We start from the raw sequence: 16,555 nt of genomic DNA, 5'->3' as shown, positions 1-16,555 counted from the left end.
TCTTATTTGAGTAATTTCTTGGAGGGCTACTTTTTACTTGAGTAAAAATATGTTGAAGTAGAGCTGTTTGTAAATACGTTTTGTCTTGTTTACTAAATACTAAGATATTTGCACCAGAAATACTTGGTTAATTTTGTGTTTTTGCAGTGAAGTGTAGCTCCTACCTGGGCGTCGAGTTGCTGTGGTTCAGTTGGTAATTCAGTGGCGTATTCCTCCGTTCTCTCCACACTCACCAGCTGCATTTCCGTCTGTGTGAAGCTGAATATGAGGCCAGACAGCAGCTGAGTGATGGACAGCGCGTAAGACAGGGACAAACCCAGCAGACCTGAGCAGAGCAACAGCAGCCGGTCAGTCTGAGCAGCAGAAACCATCTAATCCACTGAAGTCCGATCTGTCCCACCTGGATCAACAACGCTGTACTGGTGCTGGATGACCGCTATCGCTCCGAGGCCCGTCACCACGGCGACGCCGATCAGCTGCAAGCGGATGTCCAGCCACTGCATGGCGGCGTTGCTGACAAACAGGCAGCGCTGGTTCTGCTCCAGACGTCTGGAGTTCTCCTCCCTGAACCTGACACAGGGGAAACCAGTCCAGATTGTTCTTCCTTATTTAAAACAGAGTCACACATGTGATTATGGCTGAAAAATTATATAAACATAAGCCGATATCGATAATTATTGATTAGGATTTTTTTTTGTTTCAAATATCTGAAATATTGGCAAACTGGTGGCGTGAGATTTCCTCTTTTATTCACAGTTTTCACTCCGCTGCGTTTTTTTATTTTTAAGCAGTTAAAAGGCAGAGAAGAAAAAACCTTAAACTGTTACTGCGCTAGTTACTTGACAGGTTGTTGCTAGGTAACCACATATTACTCGACAGGTTGTTGCTAGGTAACCACACATTTTTCAGCATGCTGTTGCTAGGTAACCAAAGAATGCGTGAGTTAGTTGAGTCCACCAACCTCGCTTAGCTAGCTGTAAGAAGTTTAGCAGCTAAAGCTTTTCATCTCCCTACATCTCCCAGAATGCGGTTCTGGATCAGAGTTCAGTGACATATTCCATCAGATGTATTATCTATTGATATTGATCATGTGTCCATCGCTACATATGTTGTTGCTGAATCATTGACCAGTCCTAAGACTATAATTAAATAATTTGTCTAGTTTCTAGTGCAAATATCTCTTAGTACACTTGAAATAAGATATAACTAACTTTTCTGCAAGAAATTGGAGTTTGTCTTAAGTCAATCATTTCTTAATATTGATGAAAAAGTTCTGGTTCCACTGGCAGATTGTTTCACTTATAACATGAGAAACGTTACTCTACTTCCCGGCCTCCTACCTGGCAGCGCTGCAACTCGCCCTGATGGTTCCCAGCCCAGTAATTGTCTCAGAGAAATGTGAGTAGATGGGCGACAGGGTCAGGCTGCAGAGGCGCTTCAGCTCCCGGGACGTGTGTCTGTAGAAGTTCTGGGTCCGGTAGTAGAGCAGAGCCAGGGGCAGCAGCGGCACCAGCACCCAAGGCAGGCCGTAGCTGATCACCACCAGCATGCCCAGCAGGCCGAAGACGTTGGCCAGCAGGATGTTCAGGATGAACGGCAGGCTGTCGTCCACGCTGTACAAGTCTGAGGAAAAGCGATTGAGAATGCGACCCAACGGGGTGACGTCGAAGAACGTCACCGTGGCCTGGAGAAGAACACAAAACAGAGGTTTCCTTTACTCTGTTTAATAGCAGGAATGCACCGATTGAGGTTTTCTTTGGTCAATCTCTGATTACCGATATTGTAAAAGTCTGACCTGCCAATTTTTGGCTAATACCCTTTTTTTTGTCTGAAATGTGGCTTAATATAAGAAGAAAGTTGCTGAGTTGGCATCAATGTTGTGACTATTGTTAACTATGAACGTGCAGATATGACCTGGTGGTCCGGTCTGTCCGTCAAATTTATTTATGCCAAAATCCAAACAAACAAACATTCTTAGATGTACATCAACTATGTTCTTACTATATGAAAATAATCACATAACTGTTTCTTCCTTGTTATAGGATTAGTAAACCTGCATTTTATCCACAATAAAAGCCTGTCCCAAATTTGGTAAATTTGAGATTTATGTCAAAATTTTGATAAAAAGTACAAATTATACAATCATACATCTTTGAAAAGCAGAAGTGGAGCCTCCTGCACACCCAACAAGAATGGAGCAAGTGGTTTCTGGACAACAAAACAGTTGTTTTTTCCAGCAACCATTGTAGAGCACATACAGCAGTAAACCCAGCTGAGCAAACATTCTCACACTCAGCTTGGGTTGCTAGGCAACAGGTTGGACTAGGCTGGGGTTGCTCGGTAACGGGATTTTCGAGAAGGCTTATTTTTCAAACACCAAAAGACATTATCTTATTGCCAAAAAAAACAGGTGTGTTTTTTTAAATGCTTGAGCTGTTTTTAGAAGCAGCAGAGATCCGAGTGGAAATATGAAAACGTACAAAATTTGAATTTTTCATAATACACCCCCCTTTAAGAAATTCTTTAGAAATTAAAGCTCATCATCTATGGAGAGCTTACTTAACTTGTTATGCTATTGTCATTATATTAGTTGAAAACAGATCTCAAAATAACGATATCATTTATCGCAATAACTTCTGGGATAATTTATCATGTAGCAAAATTTGTTATTGTGAAAGGCCTGTTAACTCTTTCTTCACCACTTCACAATTATACACGAACACATGAACTGGGGTGAGCCCTCATGTAAAATCCCAATAAATCACACTGAAATTTGTAGCTAAGGGCTTCATGTTAAGAAGTATGAATATATTTTCAAATAACTTTTATAAACTCATGTTTTCTACTTAGCAGTCATCCCATAATAACTGCTAACCGTTAGCCGCTGCTGCCAAACGCTGCAGCGTACCTGGAGGACCCGGTCCAAAAGCCGGTTATGGATGGCATGAGCAGCACAGATGACTCCGTAGGCGAAGAGGAAGGCCCGAAGCGCCGTGAACACGGTGTTGGAGGCGGCTATGGAGCCGTAGATCGTCAGGTAGAAGCTAACGTCGCTGGTGGCGTTGCTGGAAACAACAACCTCCACAGAGGGCAAAGGGCTTCTGGATGGAAATATATTCATTCAGTGAATTCACATTTTGTTAGTTAAATAATATTCATACCGAGTACTTAATCTTATTTAAATGATTTTTTCTGTTTGAATAACTTACATCAAGCCTCCAGGTGAGAAAAGAAGGATGTGAAGAGGAACCGGACCGACTGAAGACGAATCGTTCGCAGAACTGGAACCGTTGTGTTTCAGTGAGGAGATCCAGTGGGAAAGCCACCAATCAGAAATGTTTTTCGAGGCTTAAAACATAAATGTGCAGAGTACAGAATTAATAGCAGATATGATCATAATTTGCACAGATTGTCTTTCTGCTACACTCCCCCATTTAGATTTTAATTTCCCGATTGTGTCGACTGTATTTTCTGTTGCTTGGATTGAGAGGTTGGAACATTAATTTATTTATCTGTATTTAAGTTTGGTGGGATTTGGAATGACTTTCAGTGTTGCAGTTTTTTGTCTTGGAAGACAAAAATGTAATGTTTATGCAACAGGATTGCAGAAATAAAAATGTATAATTTTTGAAAAATAACTTGATTCTAAACCGAAAATATTTTATTCAGAAATATCAGCCACAGCTATACAACTTTACACATTGCTGACAATTTAAGATCGTTTTACCGTCATTTCTAAATTTTCTTATAATTTGTCTGCTGTATTTTAGTCTTGAGATCGTCTCTCATCGATGCTGATTGGCAGACTGTCCCAGACCCACTGTTGTTTTTGTTTCTTATATAATCACACATAACGTTTGCTTTCAGTCCGACTGCGTTCAGATTCGACTGCTATATTTTGTCCTGACTATGTTCTAGTAAATAAACCTCTAGAGTCAGAGCAGCGAGTCTTCCAGACCTTGCATGAGCAGCAGAGACATCAAGATGGCGGCGGCCAGGATTCCACCCACAGCAAACCAGTAGGTCCTGTACACTCCCCACGCCAGTCCTCCCACTCGCTTCTGCTCCGCGCCCAGCAGATCAGGATCGTCGTCCACACAGAGGTCAGGGAGAGGAGCCAGCTCATCCTCACTCTGCTGCTCATCTGGTTTCAATCAGGAAAATTAAACAGAAATCAGACTCTCATAATGCAGCATCAGATTAAAGTAGCTACAGCTGATTAACCACACAGTTTCAGCTAAAGTGAAAATTTTATGCATTCCATTTTGTATCAGAGACGATTTCTAATCGGAGATTTATTCTGCAGAAATCGTACCTCTCTGATCTGCTCTGGGATCCTTTCTCCCCAGTTTTGGCTCAGACTGAATCAGAGGGAGAATCTCCGCTGGCGTTCCTGGAAAGCAAAAAGTAACTGCAGAATAAAACAATAAATTCTTCCTACAATAAATAAAGTTATTTTTATAGATATTTTTGTATTTGATGGGGCAGAAAATGTTTTTTTGTTTCTGTGAAAGCAACTCAAGTCTGTTTTTCTTTAATTGTGCTTCTAAATCACAAATACCACAAATAGTTGGTAGTAAAGAACAACTTTTTAAAATTATTTCTATGTGTTTGACATCATTGGAAAGCTTAGGCACTTTCAGAATCTGTAACTCAATATACTCAAGATGACGTGTTCATGGCCAAACAGCACCACTCTTCTTCTCATTAGGATGAACAAAGAAAACAACAAGTGAGCTAAGAAGCTAATATTTTCATCATATATTAAGTTGTGTTATCGCAGGGGCAATTCCAGGGCGATCCGTGACTGTTAAATGGGATAACTGGTCCTCAGCCTGCAAAAGTTTGAGAAACACTGCTGCAGTGTGTTTCTACATCTGTAGTCTTCAGTAAACAGAGTTCGGTCGGTCGCTACCTGTTTTGATTATGGTTCCGTTGTCCATGAGGACGACCATGTCGGCTCTGTCCACAAACTCGATGCGGTGGGTGCAGAGGATTCTGGTCTTCCCTCTGAGGAGCTCCAGGATGCATTTCTTCATCAGGTGTTCAGCCACGTCTGTGTCGACCGCTGCCAGCGGATCATCCAGCAGGTAGATCTCTTTGTCCTGGTGAGGAGGTCAGAAGAAAAGATGGAGGCTCACATGATTACAGCATGTGAGCCTCCATGTCGGAGAGAGTAGGAGCTTCTTAAAGAGACAGAAGCCCAATTTCAAACCGGCAAATTCTTCTGTTCCAATAAAACCAGGTTTAATAAACATTCTGACTATTTTAATTGTTCTATCATATCTGCTAAGCCTCCCTTCGTTCCCCACACATATAAATAGCCCCAGGCTGGATTAGCTTCCAGCTACAGTTGTGCAGATGCTATAGCTTCAGCTTTTATCAAAGACCTTTGAGTCTCTTTGTTGGTTGTTTCATGGAGTTTCTAACACCTGGACATGCAGGTGAAACTTGATCTGATCTGTTTACTGAATGCAAAAACACTAAACCAAGTCATTTCAGTGAGTCTAAAACTTTACCTTGAATATAAAGTGGTTTCTAAGTAAAATATTATTATAATGGAGTAGAGGACTGACCATATAAGCAGCTCTGGCCAGGGCCAGCCTGGCCTTCTGTCCTCCACTCAGAGTCACTCCGTTTTCTCCCACTTCTGTTTTATCGCCGTTTGGTAAAACCTGCAGCAACACAAACGAATCCCAGTCAATTCGCCACAAAACACAGACTTATTTCAACCTGAGCTTCACCTTTTCATCACACCGCAAAAGGACAAAACCTTACCAAGAGTTTTTGGTCTAGTTTCTAAAGCAAGTATATTATTACACTTCAAATAAGACAAAACTAACTTAGAAGTGACTTTTCACCAAGATATAGAATTTTATTTTAAGTAAATAATTCTTTAATATTGATGAAAAAATACTAGTTTCACTGGCAGATTATTTGATTTATTATTAGATATTTTCCCATATTATAGGTGAAATTATCTACCAGTGGAACTGGTACATTTTCATCAGTATAAATGAATGATTAACTTAAAACAAGCTCCGATACTTGCATGTTAGTTTAATGTTATTTCAAGTGGACTAAAATATTTTCACAACAAATTGGACTAAAAATATTTGGTAACATCTTGTGTTTTTGCAATTTACTTCCTATTTCCAAATCCTGCTCATAAAAAAACATTTTATATTCATATCATATATATATTTATCTGCCTTCATACACTGTCACTATGACTCAGCTCTATGTGACATATTTCTACTTTATGGACTCAGTGGGGTTTGAGAATCTATAGAAAAGCTTTCTAACTGTGATTTAGGTTTTTTTATCTTTATACAATTTATATATTGTGTCTGAAATAAATAAAATAATGATGATGAATATTTGGGCTTTTAAATTTAATTACAGGGAGATTATTATAAAATATACTCAAAATTATGTCCCTGAATACTTAATATTCCCTCATCAAACAATAAGATGCTGCACTGTAAAAAAAGAAAAAGAAAAGAAAAACAACATACAGTACGGTAAAATACAGGCAACTATAGCTGTCGGTATTTTACCTTAAACTAAAGACGTTTTTTACAGTGTACTTTAAATAATTGGATGTTTGAATCAATGCGCAGGCAGTACAAAACATAAAATCTGAGATGGCTTCATTCTGTATGCCAAACAAATTAAAGAAGAGGCAAAATGTCAAACACAACTTGGAAACAAATAACAGGATGAATAGGAAAATGCACTGAAATTACAGTTATTTTAAATAGTTATGAGTAAATCGTACACTGAGGTCGTCAGAGAGCGCGCAGGCCTCGATCACAGCTTGGTAGAGAGCAGCGCTGTAGTCCTTTCCAAACAGGATGTTGTCTCGTACTGAGGCGTGTTGGATCCACGGTTCCTGAGCGGCTAAACCAAAACCAGCCTCTCTGTTCGCCACATAGAGAACGCCGCTCATTCTGCAGAGCAGAGGACAAATAAAGACACTCAAGCAGAGCTGTGATTTAATTCTGCAGATAAAAACGGTTTCGGTACCTGCTGAGTTCTCCGGTGATGGCCGCCAGTAAGGAACTTTTCCCACAGCCGACTTTCCCCACAACCACCACCAGAGAGCCCTGAGGAAAACACACGATGCTGCTCACATGGACACCAGAAAGACGAACAGACCTGACAAAAACACAAAACCTTACAAAGCATTTCTGGTTCCGTTTCTGGTGCAAATGTTAAAGTACACTTGAAATAAGACAAAACTAATTTACAAGTAACTTTTCAGCTTGTTTAGAGTCAATAATTCCTTAATATTGATGAAAAAGTTTTAGTTCCACTGGAAGATTATTTCACTTATAACACGACATTTTTCATGTGGAACTAAAACTTGCCTCCAAATCCGAGGCCATGGTCTTGAGCCGGAAAAGGGTAGAGTGCCTTCTCCGGGTCAGGGGGGTCGTCCTGCCTCAAGTGGAGGAGTTTAAGTATCTGGGGATCTTGTTCACGAATGAGGGAAGAAGGGAGTGGGAGATCGACAGGCGGATTGGGGCAGCGTCTGCCGTGAAACGGCCGCTGTACTGGTCCATCGTGGTGAAGAGAGAGCTGAGTCAAAAAGCGAAGCTCTCGATTTACCGGTTGATCTACGTTCCCACCCTCATCTATGGTCATGAGCTTTGGGTCATGACCAAAAGAATGAGATCACAGATACAAGCGGCTGAAATGGGTTTCCTCCGCAGGGTGGCTGGGCTCTCCCTTAGAGATAGGGTGAGAAGCTCGGTCATCCGGGAGGGACTCAGAGTAGAGCCGCTGCTCCTCCACGTCGAGAGGAGCCAGTTGAGGTGGCTCGGGCATCTGGTCAGGATGCCTCCTGGACGCCTCCCTGGTGAGGTGTTCCGGGCACGTCCCACCGGGAGGAGGCCCCAGGGAAGACCCTGGACACGCTGGAGGGACTATGTCTCTCGGCTGGCCTGGGAACGCCTTGGGGTTCCCCAGGATGAGCTGGAAGGAGAGGCTGGGGAGACGGAAGTCTGGGCCGCCCTTCTAAAATTGGTGCCCCCGCGGGCGGACGGACGGACGGACGGACGGACGGACGGACGGACGGACGGACGGACGGACGGATTGATGGACGGACGGACGGATGGATGGATAATGTAATATAAAAGTGGTCAGAATGTAAAACGTTGGAGATGCGAATCTGATCCATGTGTTTGTCTTTGGTTCGATGAACCGGTTCTGCATTAATGTCGAAGAGCAAAAAGCCAAGAAGGAATGAAGACAATCATCAGCACGAAGCAACAACTCTACCTTAGTTACATGTAGATTCAAGTTTTGCAGCAGCAGACTTCCTGTCCCAGCTTCACTTCCTGTTTCTCCCACTTCACCGCCATTGGGCCGCTGCCAGGAAAACGTGGCCTGGCTCAGCAGGACAGACGTCTGGCCGGTGTCTTCAGAAGACACTGAGGACAAATCACTCATGTTTCAGTAAAAAACAGATTAGGGACAAGGTCTGTCACAATAAGCAATAAATCAATTAACTATATGATCAATTAAAATGAGCTCAATCATTTATCATTTTTCTCTCTTCACCAAAAGAGAAAAATTATGAATAACTGATATTTATTGTAACAATAAATCAAAATTCTTATCATAATAAGAAATTTATCATGATAAACGATACAATAAATACTGACTCCTACTTCACACTGGAACTAGAAAAACATTTTAAATGGTGTATTTTTTTTTCACTGTTTGTTCAATAAATATCAATAAAATTAAAAACACGATTAAATATGTAGTTACGATTTGCAGTTTAAAGATATAAATCACATTTCTTTGTGAGCTTGACTTATGTAATCCTACCCCTTTTCTCAATGTAATGAAGTATTTCACTATAAGACTCTTTAATGAAAATACATTTTTATTTAAAAGCATGTTAAGGTTTTCATTTGCCTGTTTACTGCACTGCACTAAAAAAAACAACAAATTAAACAAAGTGATTACAAACTGACTCATAGCAGGACAAGAAAAATTACTGATCCATAATAATAATAATAATAATAATAATAATAATAATAAATTCAGATTTGATCGTCTGAATGAAAATGATGGAGCTCATTTCAATGATTAATTGCGACATGTTTGTGTTTTAGATAAAAAAGCAGAATCCCACCCCAGGTGTAGTAGGCCTCCAGGTCCTGGTTGGTCAGTTTGAAGAAGCGCTGGATTCGCTCCAGCGACACTTTGGCCTCCAGGATGCCGTTCAGCACCCAGGGGAAAGCATTGAGAGGCATGATCAGCATTCCCACCAGCGCCACGGTGGTGAACACCTGCAGGGGGCAGAAAACCTCAGATCACCCTGCAAAACCTTCTGAATGCTCCATTTTCAGACTTTATGGACCTTCAGCACGTTATTGTTTACATCCGCACATCGCAGGAGGGCAAAAAGACGATTCTTTTACATGCCATGATAACCGCGCTAACGTAGAAGAACAATCCCGTTAACTAAATGAGACCTGGAGATGTAGGAATTTTTCATTCAGAAACCATTTTTTTCCTCGCTCTGTGTTGGATACGCTGCAAACTGCTCATTTTCCTGACACCAAAAACCATTAACTTATTGCCAAAAAACAGCTTTTTTTTTTTAAGGTGACCTTGAACAGGTTAGGATAGGTCTACATAAAATATGTTCATTACATTTTGACATTGGGATTTTAGTTTGATCAGTTCTGCCTACTTTGAACACCTGTTTTAGGGTCTCTCATCACTTTAAATCCAAATAAGCTGCTGCTGGCCACGCCACCCAGCTCAATGTTTACACTCACACGTAAAAAATGGCTGCAAACATATGCGCAATTGTACAACCGTACAACTTTGAAAAGCAGAAGTGGAGCTTCATGCACAGCCAACATGAATCCGGCAAGTGGTTTCTGGAAAGTAAGTCAGCAAAAAAACAAAACAAAAAAAACACCTGTCTTTTCCAGCAGCCATTGTACAGCCCATACAGTGGTGAAACCAGCTGACCAAATGTGTTGGAGCTCAGCCGGGGTTGCTAGGTGACGGCGCAGTGTGGCTCAACAATCAGGATGCTTTTGAAATGTCTAATTTTCTATTGCCTAAAAACGACTGGGTGTTGTTTGTAAGTGCCTGGGCTGTTTTTAGAAACCCAAACAAAAAAAACATTCAAAATGTAAATATTGCGTAAAAGGTCCCCTTTAAATAAAGGTTGATTTCCATTTGTTCTACTTAAAGAACACGGTTTGTCTTTGAGTTTTACGTTTTCAATGTATGTATGTAAGATATTATCATTGCATCTCAGTGTGAGATTCCTGGTTGAATAAAATCCAGAAAATAAGGAGTCATAAACGTCAACTTATAATAACATTCGAGTCAGCCAGTAGAGTAAAAAGAGTTTCTACCTTGGCGGCTGTTAGCTGGTGTCCAAGCAGCACGTATGTGACAAAGGTGAGGACACAGATGACGACGGGCAGAGCGGCCCAGGTGTACACACACATGGCGTCCAGGTACTTGAGGTTCTTGAGGTGCGCCAGCTCTTGTTCCCGATACTTGGCCACCTTCTGGGTGAAATGAGGCTCCCAGTTGTAGAACTTAATGACACGGATGCCAAAGAGGATCTCTGTCATTAACTTTGGAAGAAACAAAAAGCCTTTTAGGTTCTGAAATGGAGGGTTAGCAAACCTTTCACTCAGTAAAAATCAAGAACTTTCATGGTTATGTTTTCAAGTTTTTAACCTTTGGAGATAAAAATAAATACAAATGAACTAAAAAACAAAAAAGTATCAATTCACGATTGTATAATATTACTTATTTTTTGTGGTAGTTTTTTACATTCTAGGGTAGAAAATTATAGAAAACATTCTACAGTTTTCTACAGTTGTTTTTGTTTTAACCTTCTACATCTGACTGGACTGAGAACAAAACACTAATTAATGTGACAGACTTAGATATGATGAGAGTTTGGTAATAACTAGTTACATTTACCTGAGCAACTTTTTTATTAAAAAAATACTTTTAGGAGTATTTTTACTATGCTGTACTTTTTACTTGTACTTGAGTAATTTTATTATGAAGTATTTCTGCTCTTACTTGAGTAAAATTTCTGGATTGAATGAAAAACAATCATGTTTTAATCAAAAATTCACCAGACACAGAGACACACCTGCAGTTTTTGTGAAAGTTTTTCATTGAAAGAAACTGATTAGGAAAAATGTTCTTTTACCTAATTTTGTTATTTTTTGTGACTTACATGAATTATTATCATTTTCATCCTTAAAATACCAAAATTTCCACTTAACTTTATGTTTTAGTCCGTCTGATGATGTAAATTTTAAATATTAATTGATTGATAATTTGATCAGTTATTCAAACTTTCTACCAAATACTTTTTTACAACTTGACTAATTTCTTGGACTGCTACGTTTTACTGTTATCTGAGCAAAAATATGCTGAAGTCGTGCTACTCTTGGGTGAGTTGATATCCCTCTTGATATGATATGACAAGCCGGTATGAGAATAACAATCTCACAGTAATTTCTAAGAGTGTTGCCCAAAACAAAAAGACGAATATCTCACCTTGACGCGGTTGTCTTTGTATTTAAGCATCTGCTTGTTGTTGCTAAGGATACGGGAGGCGAGGAACTTGTTGAACGGCACCAGCACCAGCGCCACACCGAGTCCCCCGAGGAAAGCTACGCCAACCTGGAGGTACAGCAGGTAGAGGGTGACAGAAAAGCAGAAGGGCAGGCTCCAGAGCTCGTGGAAGCTGTTGAAGAAGTTGACGACGCGGTCGGTGTCGGTGCTCATCAGGTTGACCACTTCTCCCAGCGTGAATCCGGCCAGGCTGCAGCCGCTCACCTGCAGGGCTTTCCCGTAGACGGCCGACACAAGCGAGGCGCGCGCCGACAGAGAAACTTTGGAGACCTGAAAGGTGTAGATGTTCCGGAGAACAGAACCTGCAAGGGTTGCAGCAAAGAGGCCCAACACACAAGCAACGCCTTGACTGGAAGGAGCCTCCTTTTCTTCAATGAAGCTCACCAGACTGCTGAGTAAGAGAGGCCCTGCAAACGTCGATACGTTCACCGTCACCTTCAGCACACCCAGGAGGTAGTAGCGCAACCCAAACGCCTTGTGCAACACTCTCAGCAACCCAACATCCCCTTCAAGCTCCAACAGCTCTTCCTTAGAGTCCAAACCTGTCACCGGTTGGGGCCACGGGTCCTGCTGGTCGCTTCTTTTTGCCCCTTTTCGGCACTTTTCCCAACACTGGTGGAAGTATCGCCAAACAACTCTGGTGCGCAGCTTCCAGGGAAGGTGATACACATGCTGCGGTCTTTCCAAATCTCCCTGCCGACCTCGCTTGAGCAACGGATCCAACCAGAGGTAGAAGAGCCGAGATAGGCAGTCGCTTCCGTCCTCAGCGACTATGTCAGCTGTGTCTGGCTCTGGAAGGAGTGGGGAGCCATCCACAGCGTTTATATTCAGGGCGTAATCAGCCTCACAGACGCAAGGAAAAGCAAAGGCGAGAAGGTAAACTAGTAAAAGAAACGCCCTGACTGAGGTGAGGACCAACCTGGTCAGTTTAACTGGTTCTGTAAAATATTCCTGGCTATTGCAGTAGATCATCAAGGTGATGATAATGTTGGGCACCAACAGGAGAGTGATAGCAAGCAGCAGCAGCGGTCCTCTGGTTCTCCTGAAACTAGACCTGAGTAACACCGCGATGGCGCTACAGTGAACCAGCCAGGCCAGGAGGGCTGAGCCGTCAGCCAAGACATCCAGGTACATGTCCGCCTGCTGGAGGACGCCCACCAAGATGGCGTCTGCAGTGAAGAGCAGCGTGGCTAGCAGCGCCGATACCAGTCGGAGCGTCCATCCGCACGGAGCCGACGTCTGGAGGAAGTCACTTCTGAAAAACAGACAAAAAAGTGAAATATTCATATTTGTTTTTTACTTTATTAATTTATTTCATTGATTTTGATTATTTTAAGAGTCCATTATTCTGAATGTGTAAATATGGTCTTATTTCAGTAATATCATAGATGTGAAGTTTGTCAGAAATAGTTTATTTATTCGTGAAATTTATTTTGTTTGGTTGAAAACGTACTTTCTCTCGACATTCGCTGCTATGGAAGTTCTCTTGGCAGTTGGTGGTTGCCATAGCAACCGGTAACTGACAGCTCCTCCCCCTTTTTCTGTTGCCGTCGGTAACTGCGGTATGCATCAGGTTCAGGTCTGTTTGTTTTACATGCATTATATTTTAACACATACTTGAGACTAATTTATTTATATACAGGGTTTCCTGTGTAATTTTGACATGTTTTTAATTGTTATTATAGTTAATGTTGTTCATTTTAGCTGTGTTTAATTTTACTACTAAATGCTGTTTACTGCTCATTGGGAGCTACTACTCTGTAGTTTGTTTAGGGATATTTAATGTATTTTTACTTAATGTATGGGGCAGAAACTGCTAACCACCAACTTGATTTCCTCTGTTAGAATAAATATGGTGAACCTGAGTGCGTCTGTTGTGAAGTCAACCTACTGGACCTGAGACGAATAAAGAAGAGGAACAGATGCACCGATCCACTTTTTTCACTTCCAATACAGATACCGATATCTGAAGTTCGGCATCGACCAATACAAAAAACAGTGCCAAAATGACTTAAAATGTTTCTTTTTTTAAAACACAGACATAAATATACTAAATTACACACTTATCTGGACCTCAGGAATATAGTTATTTAAGTAATAGTGTTTTTGTTTAATTTGTTAAACTTGCATTTTTATTCAACTTTATCATAAAATAACTTTACACTAGCCTGTTACACTCAAACAATGTGTTAAAACTACATTTTAAATATTCAGGGATGTGTATATAAGGTAGTTAAAACTGGGGATCAGACCTACCTGGCCATGCTAAGGTAGCAGGCGCTGAAAACCGCCATCCCAGCGTGAGGCAAGGCTCCAAGGACGAGTTGGTTGAAGCAGGGACTGAGGTTCCCGTCCTGCCACAGAGGAAAAGGGTCGTCCTCCGGCGTGTGGCACAGGCCTGACAGCAGCTCAGAGAGCCAGGAGACCCTCATCCTGTCCTGCTCTCAGACCGACGCCGTTTCAAAACACATCTGTAGAAAGAGAACGTGTGTCAGAACAGAGTTCTTTATCGGTTCTTACAGGTGGAGGTCACTAATTTACAAAATCATTCAAAGTAAAAATCCGTATGCAAAACCTAAATTTATAGGATTATTTGCAGGCTAAAACTCCAACTTAGTCTGTGTGGTGTGCTGAAACAGCCTACTTAATTATATGCAACTTTTTCCTTTTTTAATTGTTTTCTTTTTTTAAATAAGATTATTATTATTTCTGTGTGTGGGGCTTTGATTCAATTTAATTAAATTCAAAATAGTGCAGTGGAGACCAGTCCCAGCCATACAACAGAGAAGACTACCACAAGTTTTTTAAGGACTTTATGTGTCATCACGTTCTCACTATCGAAATAAAAACACATAATATTGTGATAAACTCTTACATTAAGTAGCCATAAAGAAAAATGTGTTCATTTAGCACACTGACACGAACCCGACTGTTTAAAACAGACGTGTTACAATTATGTCAACAAAGGGAGCTACCTGGATTGCTCAGCTAGGTGAATTATCAAACTTTTTCACTTATTTATCAAGTTAGCTGGATGCAAATTAAATAACCACTGAACTAGAGATAAATAAATCTAATACCAGCGTCATAAAATCAGCTCAGAAGTCTTCTCATACAACCGGTGTTATAGTTCTACCTGTAGTGGTGGTAAATGGTGACTTCATCCGGGTAGCATCGGCAATCTGGGTTTCCGCAGATTGCCTTATAAATCCTCTGAGTTGGAGGACTTTTTGCTGGTGGACACTATGGACATTAGATGTCCTCTACGTCCATGGCAACCACCATAGATCAAGACACAATAGACATGGCAACCACGGTAACTGTCAATAAAGGACCAGGACAGATGTAGGCTAGCAGGAAGAGACATTTAGCTGCCCTCCTGATTGCCTGTTTTGTTTATGTAGCAAAGCAGCGTCTATTTGTCGGTTCAAAAATATTTTATGAATCCCAAAAGGGAAATTACATGTTGTTTTAACTCATATTAATTAAAAATGTTCAAAGAGTTGATGCAGATGCTAATGGCTGGGTTTGGAAACCTCCGACTTAAGATACTGATTTCCAGATCTTCCACAGAAGTCCCCAGAACAGAGCATTCATTTTTTCTTTTAAATCAGGTTTAGGCTTTCTATCTGGTTACTTTTTACTTGTTTTGTTTATAATTAAAATGATTCAGTATTATTACAAAAATTTCCAATTATTATTAAATTATTTTAATTATTAAATAAAAATAATGACTATCTGTAATCATTTTGAAAAGTATTAAAAAAATAAAGTATTTTTTAAACAAAAATATATTTTAATATTTTTATACTTATATCTTCTGTATATAAAACATTATTTTGCAGTCATTTCTTAAATATGTTATTTTAATGCATAGAGATAATTTTCTTTATTCATAGGTTTAAACAAAAAACTACAGAGCACATTTAAAAGACCAACAACAATCTCATACTGATCCCAACCAAATTTAAATGTTTCCTAAAAATACAATGTTTCTTCATCTATTTTCCACACCATTTGTTGATCAACTTAAAACTTACATAAAATCCTCTACCTTTTTTCTTCTACTCCCTGTAATGTCACCGTTCCACTTGTGCCTCTCTAATTTATACACATGCAAATAGGCAACTGATAATCACCATATTTAAATGCATTTAAAAAAAAGCAACTAATTTAGCAAATACTAACATCATTAATTAGCCTTGATCACTTCTGTTGATTTCCCAAAAACAAATGAACTGAAGCGTTTAGACTGGTTTGAGCACTTTTTATTGAGGAGGTGACTGTAGAAAAGGAGCAAATGTGTGTTAGCACCTTTAATATCGATGATTATTTGCTGGTTCTTTGTGTTCTTCTGGCAAACACACACAAAGCGGCTGAAGAACATTATGTTAGGCTTGAAGAAGAATCGCTTCATTTACAGAAATTGAGCACCAGAACTGCCATAATTTAGAAAAAAAGCATTATATTTAATTACAATCAGCAATAATTTTGTACAAAATTTGGAACCTAGGGGTTTATAATCAGTGCTCGTGACATTACATAACATAAGGTAGAAACACAAAGCAAGTTTTACAAAGGTTAACCAGGATTAGACAGAAAAAAAAAGTTAAAATACTGGGCGCAGCTGTCTAAGGCATCTCTCATTCAGTTAAAAAAATCTAAACAAATAATACAAAGCAGGAATGAATCTATACAATGTCACAATTTATATATATATATATTTATATATTTTTATATACTTTAACTTACAAACTGTACAAGGTTCTTTCCTTCCAGGCTGGCCAAAACCAACCGAATACCTGTGTAACTTTTTTATAGCCTACATTTACTGGTTCCAAAAAACACTATTTACATATTTATGAAAAACATAAATATCTTTTTCCACCCACACATGTCCAGACAA

General features: G+C 40.1%; 1 protein-coding gene across 1 annotated transcript in view; it reads right to left on the bottom strand.

The window, feature by feature from the left end:
- Window positions 1–15,018, bottom strand: part of abcc10 (ATP-binding cassette, sub-family C (CFTR/MRP), member 10) — a 27,485-nt gene extending 12,467 nt beyond the window's left edge. Inside the window, exons 1-17 of the mRNA XM_015049883.1 lie at window positions 14,786–15,018; window positions 13,906–14,120; window positions 11,572–12,904; window positions 10,398–10,625; window positions 9,152–9,308; window positions 8,287–8,438; window positions 7,030–7,109; window positions 6,782–6,953; window positions 5,577–5,675; window positions 4,916–5,105; window positions 4,316–4,393; window positions 3,959–4,144; window positions 3,210–3,348; window positions 2,909–3,101; window positions 1,341–1,684; window positions 401–570; window positions 165–325 (exon numbers count right to left, since the gene is read on the bottom strand). Coding sequence (XP_014905369.1) covers window positions 165–325; window positions 401–570; window positions 1,341–1,684; window positions 2,909–3,101; window positions 3,210–3,348; window positions 3,959–4,144; window positions 4,316–4,393; window positions 4,916–5,105; window positions 5,577–5,675; window positions 6,782–6,953; window positions 7,030–7,109; window positions 8,287–8,438; window positions 9,152–9,308; window positions 10,398–10,625; window positions 11,572–12,904; window positions 13,906–14,081 — 3,858 coding nt within the window. The 5' untranslated portion in view covers window positions 14,082–14,120; window positions 14,786–15,018. The remainder of the gene's footprint in view (window positions 1–164; window positions 326–400; window positions 571–1,340; window positions 1,685–2,908; window positions 3,102–3,209; window positions 3,349–3,958; window positions 4,145–4,315; window positions 4,394–4,915; window positions 5,106–5,576; window positions 5,676–6,781; window positions 6,954–7,029; window positions 7,110–8,286; window positions 8,439–9,151; window positions 9,309–10,397; window positions 10,626–11,571; window positions 12,905–13,905; window positions 14,121–14,785) is intronic.
- Window positions 15,019–16,555: the final 1,537 nt, after the last annotated feature.

This window comes from Poecilia latipinna, unplaced genomic scaffold, assembly GCF_001443285.1.
Source record: "Poecilia latipinna isolate Pla-1442-1.1 unplaced genomic scaffold, P_latipinna-1.0 Scaffold963, whole genome shotgun sequence".
NCBI classification, from domain to species: domain Eukaryota; kingdom Metazoa; phylum Chordata; class Actinopteri; order Cyprinodontiformes; family Poeciliidae; genus Poecilia; species Poecilia latipinna.
This window is presented reverse-complemented; position numbering and strand designations above follow the sequence as displayed.